This window comes from Sphaerodactylus townsendi, linkage group LG09 (genome assembly GCF_021028975.2).
Source record: "Sphaerodactylus townsendi isolate TG3544 linkage group LG09, MPM_Stown_v2.3, whole genome shotgun sequence".
NCBI classification, from domain to species: domain Eukaryota; kingdom Metazoa; phylum Chordata; class Lepidosauria; order Squamata; family Sphaerodactylidae; genus Sphaerodactylus; species Sphaerodactylus townsendi.
Window position 1 is genome coordinate 77,287,078 of NC_059433.1, and position 18,361 is coordinate 77,305,438.

The window sequence follows — 18,361 nt, forward strand, 5'->3', positions numbered from 1 at the left end:
ACCGCTCAAGTGGAGAACTGGAGAATCAAACCCAGTTCTCCAGATTAGAGTCCACTGCTCTTAACCACTATGCCATTACTGACATTATACTTCCTGAAAATATTAGCATAATATTGGGAGAAGCTTTCCAGTTTCTTTTGCTCAAAAATAGACGCTACTTTAAAATTATTGGGAAACACATCCAGACTTTATCAAACTGAGCAGGCTAATTGTTTTCCTTATTTTTGCAATGAGATGCAATGAATTAAAACATTTCCATTCCATTTATTTTTTCTTTTCTTGGAAACGTGAAATACTTACAAAATCTGTGTATATAAATTATTTTAATAGCAATTAAAGCAGATGAGTGTGTGGCAATAAGACGTATTCTAGATGCATAGGCAACAACCCCCTTCTATAAATCCATACTCAACCCCACATCCGGGCAGGATTGTAGATCCCACGTAGAAGGACGGTCCTGTGACTTTTATTAGTGGTGCAGGTGGCAGAATTTCAGGAGTAACAGTTTCTTCCCCCATAGCTACAGAAAACCCGAAGGTGAGGCTACTGAAATCCATTCTTCTGTGCCACACTATGACAGAGTAGACCTTTTAACAGCGAAAGGTGTGTTACCGGAGTAGGATAAGTGCGGCTGCAACAGGCTTGGCACGGCAGAAGAAACAACACGACACCATAAAGTGGTTTCACTTCCAAAGAAGACTTGATCTTTAGGTGCAGGTTATTTACAGTGTAGACAGTATCAATAAACAATCGGGCAGCATGCTCCGCAGCAACTCAGAAATCCCTAGACACAGAACTGTGGAACATGCTCTGCCTATATACTTCTGCTAACCAATCACAGTAAAGGTCAGTGAACAGGTTTAAACTGGTTCTGTATATCTGGTTCTGCCTAGTGTTTCTGTATGACAGGTGCTGTCACCTAGATCACAATGATCTAAGAACATAAGAACATAAGAACAAGCCAGCTGGATCAGACCAGAGTCCATCTAGTCCAGCTCTCTGCTACTCGCAGTGGCCCACCAGGTGCCTTTGGGAGCTCACATGCAGGATGTGAAAGCAATGGCCTTCTGCGGCTGTTGCTCCCGAGCACCTGGACTGTTAAGGCATTTGCAATCTCAGATCAAAGAGGATCACGATTGGTAGCCATAAATTGACTTCTCCTCCATAAATCTGTCCAAGCCCCTTTTAAAGCTATCCAGGTTAGTGGCCATCACCACCTCCTGTGGCAGCATATTCCAAACACCAATCACACGCTATGAAGAAGTGTTTATCACTCATAGATGTCCAAGCCCTTTTAAAGCTATCGGGTTGAGTGGCCATCACCTCCCCTGTGGCGGCATTCCAAACACCAATCCGCGTTCATTGGAAATTAATTTTCCTTTTATTAGTTCTAATTCTTCCCCCCAGCATTTTCAATGAATGCCCCCTGGTTCTAGTATTGTGAGAAAGAGAGAAAAATTTCTCTCTGTCAACATTTTCTACCCCATGCATAATTTTATAGACTGTCAATCATATCCCCCCTCAGGACGTCTCATCTCCAAACTAAAGAGTCCCAGATAACACTGCAGCCCTTTTCCTCATAAGGAAGGTGCTCCAGTCCCTCAATCATCCCTGCAAGGTTGCCCTTCTCTGCACTTTTTTCTATCTCCTCAATAACTCCTTTTTGAGATGTGGTGACCAAGAACTGAACACCGCACAGTACTCCAAGTGTGGTGCAGCACTTTCACGGTGCGTATTTATATAAGGGCATGACAATCTTTTGCAGTTTTATTATCAGATTCCTTTCCTGATTATCCCCAGCATAGAGTTTCGCCTTTTCACAGCTGCCATACATTGAGTTGACATTCCATCGGGAACTATCAATTAAGACGCCCAAATCCCTTTCCTGGTCTGTGACTGATAGCACTGACCCCTGTAGCCCCCCCCCCCCCCCCCCCCCCCCCCCCCCCCCCCCCCTCCCCCCCCCCCCCCCCACCCCGCCCCCACCCCCCACCCCCCAACATCCCCCACCCCCCCCCCCCCCCCACACCCCCCCCCCCCACCCCCCACCCCCCCCCCCCCCCCCCCCCCCCCCCCCCCCCCCCCCCCCCCCCCCCCCCCCCCCCCCACCCCCACCCCCCCCCACCCCCCCACCCCCCCACCCCCCCCCCCCCCCACCCCCCCCCCCCCCCACCCCCCCCCCCCCCCACCCCCCCCCCCCCCCACCCCCCCCCCCCCCCACCCCCCCCCCCCCCCACCCCCCCCCCCCCCCACCCCCCCCCCCCCCCACCCCCCCCCCCCCCCACCCCCCCCCCCCCCCACCCCCCCCCCCCCCCACCCCCCCCCCCCCCCACCCCCCCCCCCCCCCACCCCCCCCCCCCCCCACCCCCCCCCCCCCCCACCCCCCCCCCCCCCCACCCCCCCCCCCCCCCACCCCCCCCCCCCCCCACCCCCCCCCCCCCCCACCCCCCCCCCCCCCCACCCCCCCCCCCCCCCACCCCCCCCCCCCCCCACCCCCCCCCCCCCCCACCCCCCCCCCCCCCCACCCCCCCCCCCCCCCACCCCCCCCCCCCCCCACCCCCCCCCCCCCCCACCCCCCCCCCCCCCCACCCCCCCCCCCCCCCACCCCCCCCCCCCCCCACCCCCCCCCCCCCCCACCCCCCCCCCCCCCCACCCCCCCCCCCCCCCACCCCCCCCCCCCCCCACCCCCCCCCCCCCCCACCCCCCCCCCCCCCCACCCCCCCCCCCCCCCACCCCCCCCCCCCCCCACCCCCCCCCCCCCCCACCCCCCCCCCCCCCCACCCCCCCCCCCCCCCACCCCCCCCCCCCCCCACCCCCCCCCCCCCCCACCCCCCCCCCCCCCCACCCCCCCCCCCCCCCACCCCCCCCCCCCCCCACCCCCCCCCCCCCCCACCCCCCCCCCCCCCCACCCCCCCCCCCCCCCACCCCCCCCCCCCCCCACCCCCCCCCCCCCCCACCCCCCCCCCCCCCCACCCCCCCCCCCCCCCACCCCCCCCCCCCCCCACCCCCCCCCCCCCCCACCCCCCCCCCCCCCCACCCCCCCCCCCCCCCACCCCCCCCCCCCCCCACCCCCCCCCCCCCCCACCCCCCCCCCCCCCCACCCCCCCCCCCCCCCACCCCCCCCCCCCCCCACCCCCCCCCCCCCCCACCCCCCCCCCCCCCCACCCCCCCCCCCCCCCACCCCCCCCCCCCCCCACCCCCCCCCCCCCCCACCCCCCCCCCCCCCCACCCCCCCCCCCCCCCACCCCCCCCCCCCCCCACCCCCCCCCCCCCCCACCCCCCCCCCCCCCCACCCCCCCCCCCCCCCACCCCCCCCCCCCCCCACCCCCCCCCCCCCCCACCCCCCCCCCCCCCCACCCCCCCCCCCCCCCACCCCCCCCCCCCCCCACCCCCCCCCCCCCCCACCCCCCCCCCCCCCCACCCCCCCCCCCCCCCACCCCCCCCCCCCCCCACCCCCCCCCCCCCCCACCCCCCCCCCCCCCCACCCCCCCCCCCCCCCACCCCCCCCCCCCCCCACCCCCCCCCCCCCCCACCCCCCCCCCCCCCCACCCCCCCCCCCCCCCACCCCCCCCCCCCCCCACCCCCCCCCCCCCCCACCCCCCCCCCCCCCCACCCCCCCCCCCCCCCACCCCCCCCCCCCCCCACCCCCCCCCCCCCCCACCCCCCCCCCCCCCCACCCCCCCCCCCCCCCACCCCCCCCCCCCCCCACCCCCCCCCCCCCCCACCCCCCCCCCCCCCCACCCCCCCCCCCCCCCACCCCCCCCCCCCCCCACCCCCCCCCCCCCCCACCCCCCCCCCCCCCCACCCCCCCCCCCCCCCACCCCCCCCCCCCCCCACCCCCCCCCCCCCCCACCCCCCCCCCCCCCCACCCCCCCCCCCCCCCACCCCCCCCCCCCCCCACCCCCCCCCCCCCCCACCCCCCCCCCCCCCCACCCCCCCCCCCCCCCACCCCCCCCCCCCCCCACCCCCCCCCCCCCCCACCCCCCCCCCCCCCCACCCCCCCCCCCCCCCACCCCCCCCCCCCCCCACCCCCCCCCCCCCCCACCCCCCCCCCCCCCCACCCCCCCCCCCCCCCACCCCCCCCCCCCCCCACCCCCCCCCCCCCCCACCCCCCCCCCCCCCCACCCCCCCCCCCCCCCACCCCCCCCCCCCCCCACCCCCCCCCCCCCCCACCCCCCCCCCCCCCCACCCCCCCCCCCCCCCACCCCCCCCCCCCCCCACCCCCCCCCCCCCCCACCCCCCCCCCCCCCCACCCCCCCCCCCCCCCACCCCCCCCCCCCCCCACCCCCCCCCCCCCCCACCCCCCCCCCCCCCCACCCCCCCCCCCCCCCACCCCCCCCCCCCCCCACCCCCCCCCCCCCCCACCCCCCCCCCCCCCCACCCCCCCCCCCCCCCACCCCCCCCCCCCCCCACCCCCCCCCCCCCCCACCCCCCCCCCCCCCCACCCCCCCCCCCCCCCACCCCCCCCCCCCCCCACCCCCCCCCCCCCCCACCCCCCCCCCCCCCCACCCCCCCCCCCCCCCACCCCCCCCCCCCCCCACCCCCCCCCCCCCCCACCCCCCCCCCCCCCCACCCCCCCCCCCCCCCACCCCCCCCCCCCCCCACCCCCCCCCCCCCCCACCCCCCCCCCCCCCCACCCCCCCCCCCCCCCACCCCCCCCCCCCCCCACCCCCCCCCCCCCCCACCCCCCCCCCCCCCCACCCCCCCCCCCCCCCACCCCCCCCCCCCCCCACCCCCCCCCCCCCCCACCCCCCCCCCCCCCCACCCCCCCCCCCCCCCACCCCCCCCCCCCCCCACCCCCCCCCCCCCCCACCCCCCCCCCCCCCCACCCCCCCCCCCCCCCACCCCCCCCCCCCCCCACCCCCCCCCCCCCCCACCCCCCCCCCCCCCCACCCCCCCCCCCCCCCACCCCCCCCCCCCCCCACCCCCCCCCCCCCCCACCCCCCCCCCCCCCCACCCCCCCCCCCCCCCACCCCCCCCCCCCCCCACCCCCCCCCCCCCCCACCCCCCCCCCCCCCCACCCCCCCCCCCCCCCACCCCCCCCCCCCCCCACCCCCCCCCCCCCCCACCCCCCCCCCCCCCCACCCCCCCCCCCCCCCACCCCCCCCCCCCCCCACCCCCCCCCCCCCCCACCCCCCCCCCCCCCCACCCCCCCCCCCCCCCACCCCCCCCCCCCCCCACCCCCCCCCCCCCCCACCCCCCCCCCCCCCCACCCCCCCCCCCCCCCACCCCCCCCCCCCCCCACCCCCCCCCCCCCCCACCCCCCCCCCCCCCCACCCCCCCCCCCCCCCACCCCCCCCCCCCCCCACCCCCCCCCCCCCCCACCCCCCCCCCCCCCCACCCCCCCCCCCCCCCACCCCCCCCCCCCCCCACCCCCCCCCCCCCCCACCCCCCCCCCCCCCCACCCCCCCCCCCCCCCACCCCCCCCCCCCCCCACCCCCCCCCCCCCCCACCCCCCCCCCCCCCCACCCCCCCCCCCCCCCACCCCCCCCCCCCCCCACCCCCCCCCCCCCCCACCCCCCCCCCCCCCCACCCCCCCCCCCCCCCACCCCCCCCCCCCCCCACCCCCCCCCCCCCCCACCCCCCCCCCCCCCCACCCCCCCCCCCCCCCACCCCCCCCCCCCCCCACCCCCCCCCCCCCCCACCCCCCCCCCCCCCCACCCCCCCCCCCCCCCACCCCCCCCCCCCCCCACCCCCCCCCCCCCCCACCCCCCCCCCCCCCCACCCCCCCCCCCCCCCACCCCCCCCCCCCCCCACCCCCCCCCCCCCCCACCCCCCCCCCCCCCCACCCCCCCCCCCCCCCACCCCCCCCCCCCCCCACCCCCCCCCCCCCCCACCCCCCCCCCCCCCCACCCCCCCCCCCCCCCACCCCCCCCCCCCCCCACCCCCCCCCCCCCCCACCCCCCCCCCCCCCCACCCCCCCCCCCCCCCACCCCCCCCCCCCCCCACCCCCCCCCCCCCCCACCCCCCCCCCCCCCCACCCCCCCCCCCCCCCACCCCCCCCCCCCCCCACCCCCCCCCCCCCCCACCCCCCCCCCCCCCCACCCCCCCCCCCCCCCACCCCCCCCCCCCCCCACCCCCCCCCCCCCCCACCCCCCCCCCCCCCCACCCCCCCCCCCCCCCACCCCCCCCCCCCCCCACCCCCCCCCCCCCCCACCCCCCCCCCCCCCCACCCCCCCCCCCCCCCACCCCCCCCCCCCCCCACCCCCCCCCCCCCCCACCCCCCCCCCCCCCCACCCCCCCCCCCCCCCACCCCCCCCCCCCCCCACCCCCCCCCCCCCCCACCCCCCCCCCCCCCCACCCCCCCCCCCCCCCACCCCCCCCCCCCCCCACCCCCCCCCCCCCCCACCCCCCCCCCCCCCCACCCCCCCCCCCCCCCACCCCCCCCCCCCCCCACCCCCCCCCCCCCCCACCCCCCCCCCCCCCCACCCCCCCCCCCCCCCACCCCCCCCCCCCCCCACCCCCCCCCCCCCCCACCCCCCCCCCCCCCCACCCCCCCCCCCCCCCACCCCCCCCCCCCCCCACCCCCCCCCCCCCCCACCCCCCCCCCCCCCCACCCCCCCCCCCCCCCACCCCCCCCCCCCCCCACCCCCCCCCCCCCCCACCCCCCCCCCCCCCCACCCCCCCCCCCCCCCACCCCCCCCCCCCCCCACCCCCCCCCCCCCCCACCCCCCCCCCCCCCCACCCCCCCCCCCCCCCACCCCCCCCCCCCCCCACCCCCCCCCCCCCCCACCCCCCCCCCCCCCCACCCCCCCCCCCCCCCACCCCCCCCCCCCCCCACCCCCCCCCCCCCCCACCCCCCCCCCCCCCCACCCCCCCCCCCCCCCACCCCCCCCCCCCCCCACCCCCCCCCCCCCCCACCCCCCCCCCCCCCCACCCCCCCCCCCCCCCACCCCCCCCCCCCCCCACCCCCCCCCCCCCCCAAGGATGGATGGATGGATGGATGGATGGATGGATGGATGGATGGATGGATAGATAGATAGATAGATAGATAGATAGATAGATAGATAGATAGATAGATAGATAGATAGATAGATAGATAGATAGATAGATATTGCTACTGGTGGCTTCAATCATTATTGATATTTTAAATCTTTTTTATTTACATTGTTCAAACTTGAGTTGAGGGGCACCTTAAAGACCAACAAGATTTCCAGGATATAAGCTTTCAGGAGTCAAAACTCCTTTCATCTGATATGCGGAAGGGAGCTTTGACTCTCGAAAGCTTGCACGCTGGAAAATGTGTTCCTGGACTCGTATCATGTTCTCCTACTGAAGACCAACACAGCTCCCCACCTGAAGCACTGCTCAGATTGTTTAATTACTCTTTGTAAGCCACCTTGAACCACCTTGTAAGCCACCTTGAAGGGCAGGTTGAAAATGGTTTTATAGGTATATAAATCTTCAGAACAGTTGTTGTTAACATAAAAATTGTCCCTGATGTACAGTCTGATTGGTTTCGCCTTGATTTGAGGCAGCTTTTTTGGGTTGGTAAGGTGGAGTTGCTGGGGATTATTCATATTAAAGTGGCTTTTCTCTCTTTTATGGTTTATCCCTGGATTCTGATACCCAAGGTCAAAACCCACATCGTGCATTTTTGGCAGTGTTCGCTGCACTCCTGAAGAACAGTAAAGATGAATTTCCTTCTACATTGTAACACATCCAGTTCCTGCAGCAGCATTGGGTCTCCGTGCGTTGTCATATTCCTCAGCTGATAAGTGGGTGGATCCTTAAACTTGGGGATTCCCTCAAACCCTTGTCAAATCGGCCCTATTACCTTCATAGGGCAAAAGCTGTGAGCAAAGCCCTGTGGTAGCACATGCAGCTGAAGGAAAAATCATGACCACTTTGTCAAAGTCTGTCAAACTATGGCTATCTGAGTCCCCCTACAATTAAAGTAGGAAGTTCACTTCATTTTTAAATGGAGGTATTCATAAGGAGCAGCCGTGGAGTAGGAGGTTAAGAGCTCGTGTATCTAATCTGGAGGAACCGGGTTTGATTCCCAGCTCTGCCGCCTGAGCTGTGGAGGCTTATCTGGGGAATTCAGATTAGCCTGTGCACTCCCACACATGCCAGCTGGGTGACCTTGGGCTAGTCACAGCTTTTCGGAGCTCTCTCAGCCCCACCCACCTCACAGGGTGTTTGTTGTGAGGAGGGAAGGGCAAGGAGATTGTAAGCCCCTTTGAGTCTCCTGCAGGAGAGAAAGGGGGGAAAGGGGGGATATAAATCCAAACTCTTCCTCTTCATAACTTTGTATGTTCCAGAGCTGAGCATGTCCCGATTTACCCTAATGATTAAACACACATCATGTTCTCAAGTTCTCCCCTGACCCAGGTCTTGGCAATCAGATGTATTTGGTAACTTCCGTAGTCAGAACTCAGATTCCAAGTGTCAAGTATCAATACAATATAAGGGATTCGGAGCAGACATACAAGGAAGCTTTAACCTGGTACCTGAAAGTGAGAAGATCAAGGACGAGGGGGCCAGGTGGGATGAATGTGTTCTTGATGCCAGAAAAAAATGCTTTCTCTGAGGGAGCCATTCATCCTGCTTCTGAAGATGGAGTCACATCAACAGGGTCTTCAGAAGGTAAAGTCAGACAGGTTCATTTGGGAATATAGCAAGTATCGTTCACTTTGATTGATGGCAGAATCCATTCCTCATAATTCTGGATGTATTCCTAAATGCTGGTCATTTTATAACCACAATGCCAGATCTGAACAAGGACAGATTCTCTCTCTCTATATACCATAATTAAAGAGACATCAAGGAGAATAGTTGAAGTGGAAGATAGCTAACAAACGATTTCATGGATCCTTAGGACTCGCAGCAGCATCTAGTGGCTAAAATGTTTACTGTGAATCAGAAACGGATTATTAGACATGATCCCAAGGAACCAGCTATAGCTTGCCCTTCCGTGTATGGGGCAATCTCAGCACCTTAAACCCAAGCACTATATTTATGCATGTTTACTCTGACCCTGTGCTTGATTACTCTGAAATACATCCACCTGTATTTAATGGGATTTATGCCTAAGGTAACAATGTAGTAGGGTGATCTCTTGAAGTACTAGTGAAAATTGTCCTTCTCCACAGACATACTTAGAAGTTCTATTCCCTCCATTTTGTCTCGGCGCCACTCAGCTGCAGGGGAGGGGCCAAAGGCCGGGTCACAGCCTTATATAGGCTCCCGGCCGTCCCTCTTGATGACGCTGGAGCCCATAGAGGGCATGGCCGCCTGCCTTCCACCCTTCTAAGGGCAGGCACCGCAGGGCCGCTTTGCAGTGCCCATCCCGGGCAGCAGTGTTGGGCCCTGTTGATTCTGGGCCACTCTTTATTGAAATCCCTACCGTAGCATCAAAGCTCGGATGACAAACTGTGAACTAGCCCCTGGTTCAAATCTTGCCCATCCTGGTAATAGGCAAGCTATTACCTGTTAGCCTAGCATCTTCATCGTAGTGTTAACAATGCAAATCTGCTTTATGGGGCTATTGGAAGAGTTATCAAGGTAAGGTATGGGAAACACTTTGAATGCAGTGTTTCGCTGCAGCTTTTATGCAACTTGTATTGGATCACCATAAAAAAAATTCAGGCCGTCTGCCTATCATGGCCAAGGACTTCAAGATTTTTTTCCCCTTGAGTCCAGTCTTCTCCATCATTCACCCCTCTAAAAGTGCATGATGCCCTCTTTATCTCACCATAACTAGGTACAACACCAGGCCAAGAGGCCTGGAAGGAAGGAGGAACTTTTCTGTGCAAAGTGTCCCCCCCCACACACACACACATCCCTTTTACATATTGACATCTGTTTAGTAATTTAGTATTAAGCTCTACAGCACATGAAGTTGCAGTCAACAATTAACTAGAGTTGAGTGAATATGAATCTTCAGTCTTTGGCACACACTATGATTGCCCCTCTGGGAAGCAGTTCTGGGAATAGAGCTTTCTTAACTGTAATGCACATTATGATGGGCTGGTGGAAAAGGTCGGTGGAGACCTCTTGTCCTTTTCCCTCAGCAGCCAGCTCCATGACTCTTGAAAAGGTGATTCTGGTCCTGGTGACCCCATGTGGACATTAAGTCCATACCACACAACTGCATTGAGAAGGGGAAAGCAAGCTAAGCCACCATTCTCTGCTTCTTCCACGAGTGGACGGATTTGTCCCGAAACCAATATGGTGGCCAAACTCTAGATCTAGTTCATATGGATCTTTGAAGACACTGACTAACTGGTATCTTGAATTTATACCCAAAATCTAAACTGGTAGCTATGAAATAAATAAATTTTAGAAAATATTATAGTCAACAGTCCGACCTACATCAGTATCATTTTATTTGCTGTAAGACCCCTAGGGTTTTTAAAATCTAAAAAAAATTAATAATCAACATAATTTATAGCATTGAGTTATAGGCATATTCAATTAATTTAAAAAAACCCTTTGGTTGTATGGGCTGGGGGATGGAAGCCAGGGGGTGGTCAAAGGAAGTGTGGTGAAAACTATTGTGCAAAAATTGTTGTTTGAACAATCTTTTATAAATGCCTAAGCCAGGGGTAGGGAACCTGCGGCTCAAGAGCCCCATGCGGCTCTTCTGCCCTTGCACTGCGGCTCCCCGAGCCGAGCCGCCAGCCCCATCCTTGCCCGCCCTGCAGGCAGCAGGGCAGGCGCACCAACTGCCCACGGCCGGCTGGGCTGCACCGCGGGCTTCCCCTCTCGCCCGCCCCATTGGAGCAGGGTGGGCGCTTTCCCTGTGGCCGGCGAGGCCGAGCCACCGGCTTCATCCTTCCCACCCTGCAGGAAGCAGGGTGGACGCACCAATTGCCCACGGCCGGCTGGGCCATGCTGCGGACTTCCCCTCTTGCCCGCCCCGTTGGAGCAGGGCGGGCGCTTTCCCGGCAGCCGGCAAGGCTGAGCCGCCGGCTTCATCTCTGCCCACCCTGCAGGTAGCAGGGCGGGCGCACCAACTGCACATGGCCGGCTGGGCCACGCTGCAGGCTTCCCCTCTCGCCCACCCCGTTGGAGCAGGGCGGGCACTTTCCCTGCAGCCGGCGAGGCCGAGCTGCTGGCCCCATCCTTGCCCGCTCTGCAGGCAGCAGGGCGGACGCATCCATGCGCTTCTCAGAATGAGCGGAGTAAAAGGTTAAAAAAAACAATATATACAGTGTTATCTTTATTTTAAATGTCAAAAATTATTTGCGGCTCCAAGTGTTTCTTTTCCCGTGGAAAATGGGTCCAAATGGCTCTTTGAGTGTTAAAGGTTCCCTACCCCTGGCCTAAGCATTTGCAGGAGCATGTGAAGGAATACAGCAAATGGTAGCCTAACGTAGCTCAAAGGGTTGTTATGAAAGGAAATGGATATGAGAAGAAAAATGTAAGCCCCTTTGGGTCTCTTCTGAGGAGAAAGTCATGGCACAACTGAAGTAAATAATAAACTAGCGGGGCCCAGCCACGCGTTGCTGTGGCTTATTGTGGTGAAATGGGAAAGGAACAGTAGCAGCAAATCAATTGCAGAGGCCAGCAGTACATGCTCATGCAAACATGCAGCCTGATACTGTGCGATGTCAGTGATGTGTGTGCCCGCATTCCTTGGGGGAGGGGGAATGGAAAGGCACCCCTCCCACACATCTAGGCTGGCTGGTCATGATCCTTTACCTGGGAGTAAGTTTAGTTGGTGGCAATGGGTGTCGCTTCTGAGGAAACCCTCTGACAGGTGCGACGCAGCCATTCAAAGTATGTCATGGTTGCTGTACTGAGCTTACTCCTGAGTAATGCGTGCCTGGTTTTCTTAACTGTAACTGAAGTATTCAGGGAATCTAGGGTGCCTGGCCCCTCCCTCCCGTCCCTTGCAAGTCGCCCCTCACTCTCTTCCCTCCCTCCCTTCTCTTCCTTTGCATGCCACCCCTCCCCCTCCCTCCCCCCCTTCCCTTTCCCTCCGCTAGGGTGGGTGGGTCATATCAAGATGCTGGGCCCCCTGCCTCCCCTCCCTTGCATGCAGCCCCTCACTGTCTCCCCTCCCTCACTTCCCTTCCCTTGCATGCCACCCTCCCCCTCCCTCCCCTCCCTCTCCCTCCACTAGGGTGGGTGGGCCATATCCAGATGCTGGGGCCCCTCCCTCTCCCTCCCCTCCCTTGCATGCCACCCCTCCCTCCCTTCCCTTCCCTTGCATGCCACCCCTCCCCCTCCCTCCCTTCCCTTTCCCTCCGCTAGGGTGGGTGGGTCATATCAAGATGTAGGGCCCCCTGCCTCCCCTCCCTTGCATGCCACAGCTCACTGTCTCCCCTCTCTCACTTCTCTTCCCTTGCATGCCTCCTCCACCGTCCCTTTCCTCTCCCTCCCTCTCTTCTCTTGCATGCCACCCAGTGGTGGGATCCAAAAATTTTAGTAACAGGTTCCCATGGTGGCGGGATTCAAACTGTGGCATAGCACCAATGGGGCTGGGCGGGGCACGATGGGGGCGTGGCTGGCCATTCCAGGGGCGGGGCATTACTGGGCGGGGCTGTGGCAAGGACACAGCCGCTGTGCCGGGGGTTACTAATTGGTGATTTTGCCACGTGATTTTTGCCTTAGTTACGCCCCTCCTCTCAGCAGTAGCGCGCAGAACTTGAAGCAGTCTAGCAGGAGGTGCACCAGTGTTTCCCGCCTAAGGACCGGCGCAGCGGCTGCATCCTTGCCACAGCCCCGCCCAGGAATGCCCCGCCCCCGGAATGTCCAGCCATGCCCCCGTCGTGCCCCGCCCAGCCCCATTGGCGCTACGCCACAGTTTGAATCCCACCACCATGGGAACCTGTTACTAAAATTTTTGGATCCCACCACTGCCTGGATGGGAACAAATGGCAAGTTATAAACTCTATGGCAGATTCTGCATGGGCCAAAAACAGTGGTGTGAAAACGGTGTAAAAGGGTTTACACCGTTTTCACACCACTGTTTTTGGCCCATGCGGAATCCGTCTATGTCATGTAGGTAAGTTCTTCCTTGACAATCATTAGCTGGACTATCTCAATATCCCAGGCTGGCCTGAATTCTTCAGGTTTCAACACTAAGCTGGCTTTGCCCTGGTTACTATTTCTATGGGAGGTAACCAAAGAATTCCAGGGCTGCTATACAGAGGAAGGCAAAGGCAAATCACCTCTATTCATTTTTTGCCCTGAAGACCCTATAGCACAGGTGTCAAACTCACGGCCCTCCAGATGTTATGGACTACAGTTCCCATCATCCCTTGCTATCATCATGCTGGCAGGGGATGGTGGGAACTGTAGTCCATAACATCTGGAGGGCCATGAGTTTGACACCTATGCCCTATAGAGTCACCATAAATGGGTTGTGGCTTGACAACACTTTGTGTGCGCGAACAAACACACAGAGCTGCGCTATATGGTTTTTTGATCTGAATGTAATTGCGTTCCTGTAGAAGACCAAACAGCAGAAGGCAAAAGATTTGACGTTGGATCCCTTCCAGACATTGGTAGTGGTTTCCTCAAGAAAAAAACAGTCTTACAGGATGTGTTTGGAATTCAAAACAGAGGCTGCTTTATCTGTTTCAGTAAATTCCAACATTCTTCGGTGGTCCGTATGAAACCTCAAAGGCCAAAACATAGAATAATATTTTGATATGCTGAAAAACTAGTTTCTTCACTTTCATAAGCGTGTGACAGAAGGAAAAGAAACTTGGGGGAATCTGATGCTATTTGCACTGTAATCTAGTTGCTTGTGTTTCAGGGTGAGGGCGGGGTGGTAGTTTTGAAGCAAATGCCTGCCATTTGAAGATTACAGAGAAGGTGGGAGGAAATTTTATTTCCCTTTTAAATTCCTCTTCTGAAAATAATTAGAGGCTATTCAAACCTCCTGTAGATATGATTTGAAAAGCATGAAGACGGGTAGAAGAAAAATTGGCTTCTATACCCCACTTTTCTCTACCTTCTCTATCCCTTCCACTCCCCACAAAAAGCACCTGGTGATATAAGTGGGTCTGAGAGAGATCTGAGAGAACTGTGACTGGCCCAAGGTCACCCAGCAGGCTTCAGGCGGGAAGTTGGGGAATTGAATCCAGTTCTCTAGATGAAGAGTCTGACGCTTTTAACCACTCTACCAAATTGACTCTGGTACGGCCTAGTATAGTTTTTTCTTACATAGCTTTGACTCTCTGTGAATTCGACAAATGTGGGGAAATGCTAGAGATCAACGCATTCCCAGAGATCCCTTAACAAAGTTGCTCCCAAAGTTCCAAGGGGGCTTTTTTTTGGTATCCATATAGTACATTTTCACTTTCCCCCTACGCTGTTGGCATCTGACCTTGCCTCGTTTCATCTTGGGGACTGGTACAGCTTTCTTATTTTCTTGTTCAAGCATCGCTTTTAACAGAAATTTCACAGCCGCATTGCACAGCCCGTAAGCATTTTACAGGCTGTAGGGTTTTGCTGAAGGGTATATGGAGGTCGTTGTAATTCTGTCCTAGCTTCTCTCCTGAGAGGTGCTTGGCATGCCTCGCGGCAAAGGTTTTCCAACTTCCTGTCTCCACTAATTGGTCTGCCAAAGAACTTCTGCTCACCTGCCATGGAACCCTGCCTATTATTATACTCTACTTCAAAACATTCCAAGGGAAGACTGAGGTGATACGGTATCTTCTGCCTATACAATAGTACTTCTTAAGGCTGCAATGTTAACCACAATTATGTCTAAGTAAGTCCTATTAAACCCAAATGAACTTATTTCTGAGTATTCATCCTTAGGATTGCACTGTAGAACACCATTTCAGTCCAATAGTACCTTAGTTCAACAAGATTTCCACAGAGGTGGGATCCAGCAGGTTCTCACAGGTTCCCGCTCAGGAATGCCCTGCCCCCAGAATGCCCAGCCACGCCCCGTCGTGCCCCGCCCAGCCCCACTGGCGCTACGCCACAGTTTGAATCCCATCACCATGGGAACCTGTTACTAAAATGTTTGGATTCCACCACTGGATTTCCAGGATATAATCTTGTCTTCTAATGCAGAACGACATGGCCATCCACCTAAAACTGTGAAACATGATTGCAAAGGGGTAATCATGTTAGTCCATTGTAGCAAAATAAAGCTAATATCCACCTGCACTGTAAAGACTATCAGTGTTTATTTATTGAGTCATGGCCCACTTTTTCGGATAGGTATGTGGAGGAAAACTGTAATCTGGTGGGGAAGATGTACGTAAGGATGTAAGGGAAGGGTAGATACAGAAAGGCTAGATGCCAGTCCTGTCATAAATCAATAGAATTAGAAGTAACACATACTGGATAATGAGGGAGATCAAAGGTTCAAACAAATAAAATACATCGTTTTAACTCCCTCAGCATTCCCCATTAGATTTCCCTGTATGTTTTTCTCCACGTATCTGTCTGATGATCATCTCAAGAAGGACTCTTGATAAGGTTTTGAGACCCCAGGTAAACAAACAGACTCTCGTATGTACCAAAGCTAACAGCCTTTGGTTACCCAGAATACGCAGAAGGTAATCATGGAGTTGAACCAGTGGTGGGATTCAGCAGGTTCGCACCACTTCGGCAGAACCGGTTGTTAAAATGGTGCTTGTAAGCAACGATTTGTTAAATTATTTGAATCCCACCACTGAGTTGAACTGCTCCTTTTCCATAGGAGTAAAACAACTGATTCCATCCATCTTGCGTTGGCCTTTCCTCTGTTTTTACTGCTTTCAACTTTGCCTAGCATTATTGTCTTTTCCAGGAAACCTTGTTTTCTTATGATATGATCAAAGCACAATAGCCTCAGTTTAGTCGTTTTAAACTTCCGGTACGAGAACTTGGGGAAATTATATGAAAATATGCACATATAGACTGTGCATGCGCATAATCAGTATGTGTGCCAAGCAGTATACATTTTCTGTGTTAATTCTAATGTGGACATATTTTCCATGTTGACAATTGTTTAATTTTATTTTTTTTATGTTTTCTCCCAACTTTTAAATTCCAAAATTGATTCTAAGAATCTTAACTTTTTAAAAAAGGTAAAATTAAAGTGACCCTAAAATATTGTTTCTAGGTGCCATCACTATATTTTTTTTTTCAAAAAAACCTGTTTTGTATCTATGTATTGTTGAAGGCTTTCATGGCTGGACTCAACTGGTTGTTGTGGGTTTTCCGGGCTATGTGGCCGTGGTCTGGTAGATCTTGTTCCTAATGTTTCCACCTACCTCACAGGGTGTTTGTTGTGGGGGGGGGGGGCAGGGAAGGGCAAGGAGATTGTGAGCCCCTTTGAGTCTCCTACAGGAGAGAAAGGGGGGATATAAATCCAAACTCTTCTTCTTCTTCATTTGTGGCCGCTATCTTCAGAGGTGTGTCACAGAGAGAAGTGTGTCACACACTGTGTCCAGGGAGAAGGGAATGTTTAGTGGGGTTTATATTGCCATGTCCCAGGGTGGGGAACCAATCAGTACGTGTTTGGGTGGAACTTGCTGTGCAAAGGTGTGGTTGACTGCATTGAATTGCAGATGGGGTTTTCAGTCTGTTTACATTTGTATTCACATTTGCATTCCCTGCATTCACATTTGCATACCCTGTTTTGTATCTGTTCTATTAGTTGCTGGACATTTTTGTGAAATGGACTGTTCAGGAGACCGTTCCTCCCAAGTATCCCTATTACGACCGCAGAAGCGGACGCCAGTTGATGTGTGACCAATGCCCTGCAGGGACTTACGTCAAAAAGCCCTGCACTGAGACTTCGCAGACTGTATGTGCTCCATGCCCAGAAGGCCATTATGAAGACGACTGGAACTTTGATGATGAATGCCTCTACTGCAGCGCTGTGTGCCAGGAGCTGCAGTTTGCAAGACAAGAATGCACCAGTACCCAGAAGCGTATCTGCGAATGCATCGAGGGGCGGTACTTCGAACTAGAATACTGTGCAAAGCACACAAAATGCCCCGCAGGGTTTGGCGTTGTTGAGAAAGGTAGGTGTCCATTCTCAAGACTTGGGTCGAGTCATTTTAGCTGAGGCCCCTTCATCGTCTTAAACTGTAATTAATTTTGTTTATGTACAAACCCAGCTCTGCTTGAACTGTAAATAGATATTGGGCTGTTCACATATGGTGAGGAAGAATCACTTACTGGTTTTTCATTAGAAAAGAGGGAATTCTCGATTTATTGCAGGGCATGTAAGTGTCACAAATGACTAGCATCCATATCCAATAGCATCTCAGGGACCAACAAGATTTTGGGGTACAAACCCTTAAAAGCTCATACCCTGAAAATCTTATTGATCTCTAAGGTCCTACTGAGAGCCAGCGTGGTGTAGTGGTTAAGAGAAGGTGGATTCTAAACTGGAGAACCGGGTTTCATCCTCCATTTCTCCACCTGAGTGGCAGAGGCTTATCTGGTGAACCAGATATGTTCCCGCACTCCTACATTCCTGTTGGGTGGCCTTGGGCTAGTCACAGTTCTTCGGAGCTCTCTCAGCCCCTCCTACCTCATGAGGTGTCTGTTGTGGGGAGAGGAGCTTGTAAGAAACCTTGAGTCTCCTTACAGGTGAGAAAGGTGGGGTATAAATCCAAACTACTACTCCCCTTCTTCTTCTTTTAGGAGAACAATCTCCTTTGCATTATTATAAATCAGACAACTGAGAATTTGTTCTTGGAAACATATACTTTAGCTATGGAGGAATGAAATGTAAAATATGATTAAGGAAAGGAGAATAAAGGTAGGGTTAAGATTTCCCATAAGCCTATCTGTTGTGGGGAGAGGAGGGGAGAGGAGCTAGTAAGCCACCTTGAGCACTGGCGTTCCTGTCTAGGGACATGGGGTACCCCTTGTCCCCAGGCGCATCGATTGAGGTCACGTGGGGGGCGCCAAAACATCCTCCTACAGAGCCAGGGATTGAACAAGCCCTAGAAAGCAGGCACTGAAGCAGCACTGCTCCCAGTGCCTGTCGTAGCCCCGCCCACTCTGTACGGTGGCCTGGAGTGTCCAGGGGGCGGGGGAGAAGTCCCACTGGGCTCCTAGGAGCAGGACTAGGGAGCTCCGCCTCCCCTCCCTCTAACCCAGCATGCCTTATTCACCTTAAATTAAGTGTGGCATTTCTCAGAAGCCTTCTCCCAGGCAGCAGGCACAGGAAAAGACAAGCTGAGCAGGGAGCCCAGAAGCAGCAGCAGAACTGAAGATGATGCTGACGTTTGCTTGGTAAACCTTCAGATGGGGGGGGGGGTGACTTGTGAGAGATTTACATGCTTAAAAGTTAATTCCCCTTGCACTGGCTTGGAGCTGTTTCTCAGGCTAGCAGCCTACCTCACAGGGTTGGTGTGAGGACACAATTAGGAAAGTGGTGGGGAGAGAGCCATGCCTGTTTTGCTGGGGGTAGGAGGTGATTTGTGAGAGATGATGCTGA

The 18,361-nt window shown here is 59.5% G+C and overlaps 1 protein-coding gene across 1 annotated transcript in view; it reads left to right on the forward strand.

The window, feature by feature from the left end:
* Positions 1-18,361, forward strand: part of TNFRSF11B (TNF receptor superfamily member 11b) — a 70,092-nt gene that overhangs the window by 39,225 nt on the left and 12,506 nt on the right. The window contains 2 exon segments of the mRNA XM_048508598.1: positions 13,869-13,962; positions 16,562-16,931. Coding sequence (XP_048364555.1) covers positions 13,869-13,962; positions 16,562-16,931 — 464 coding nt within the window.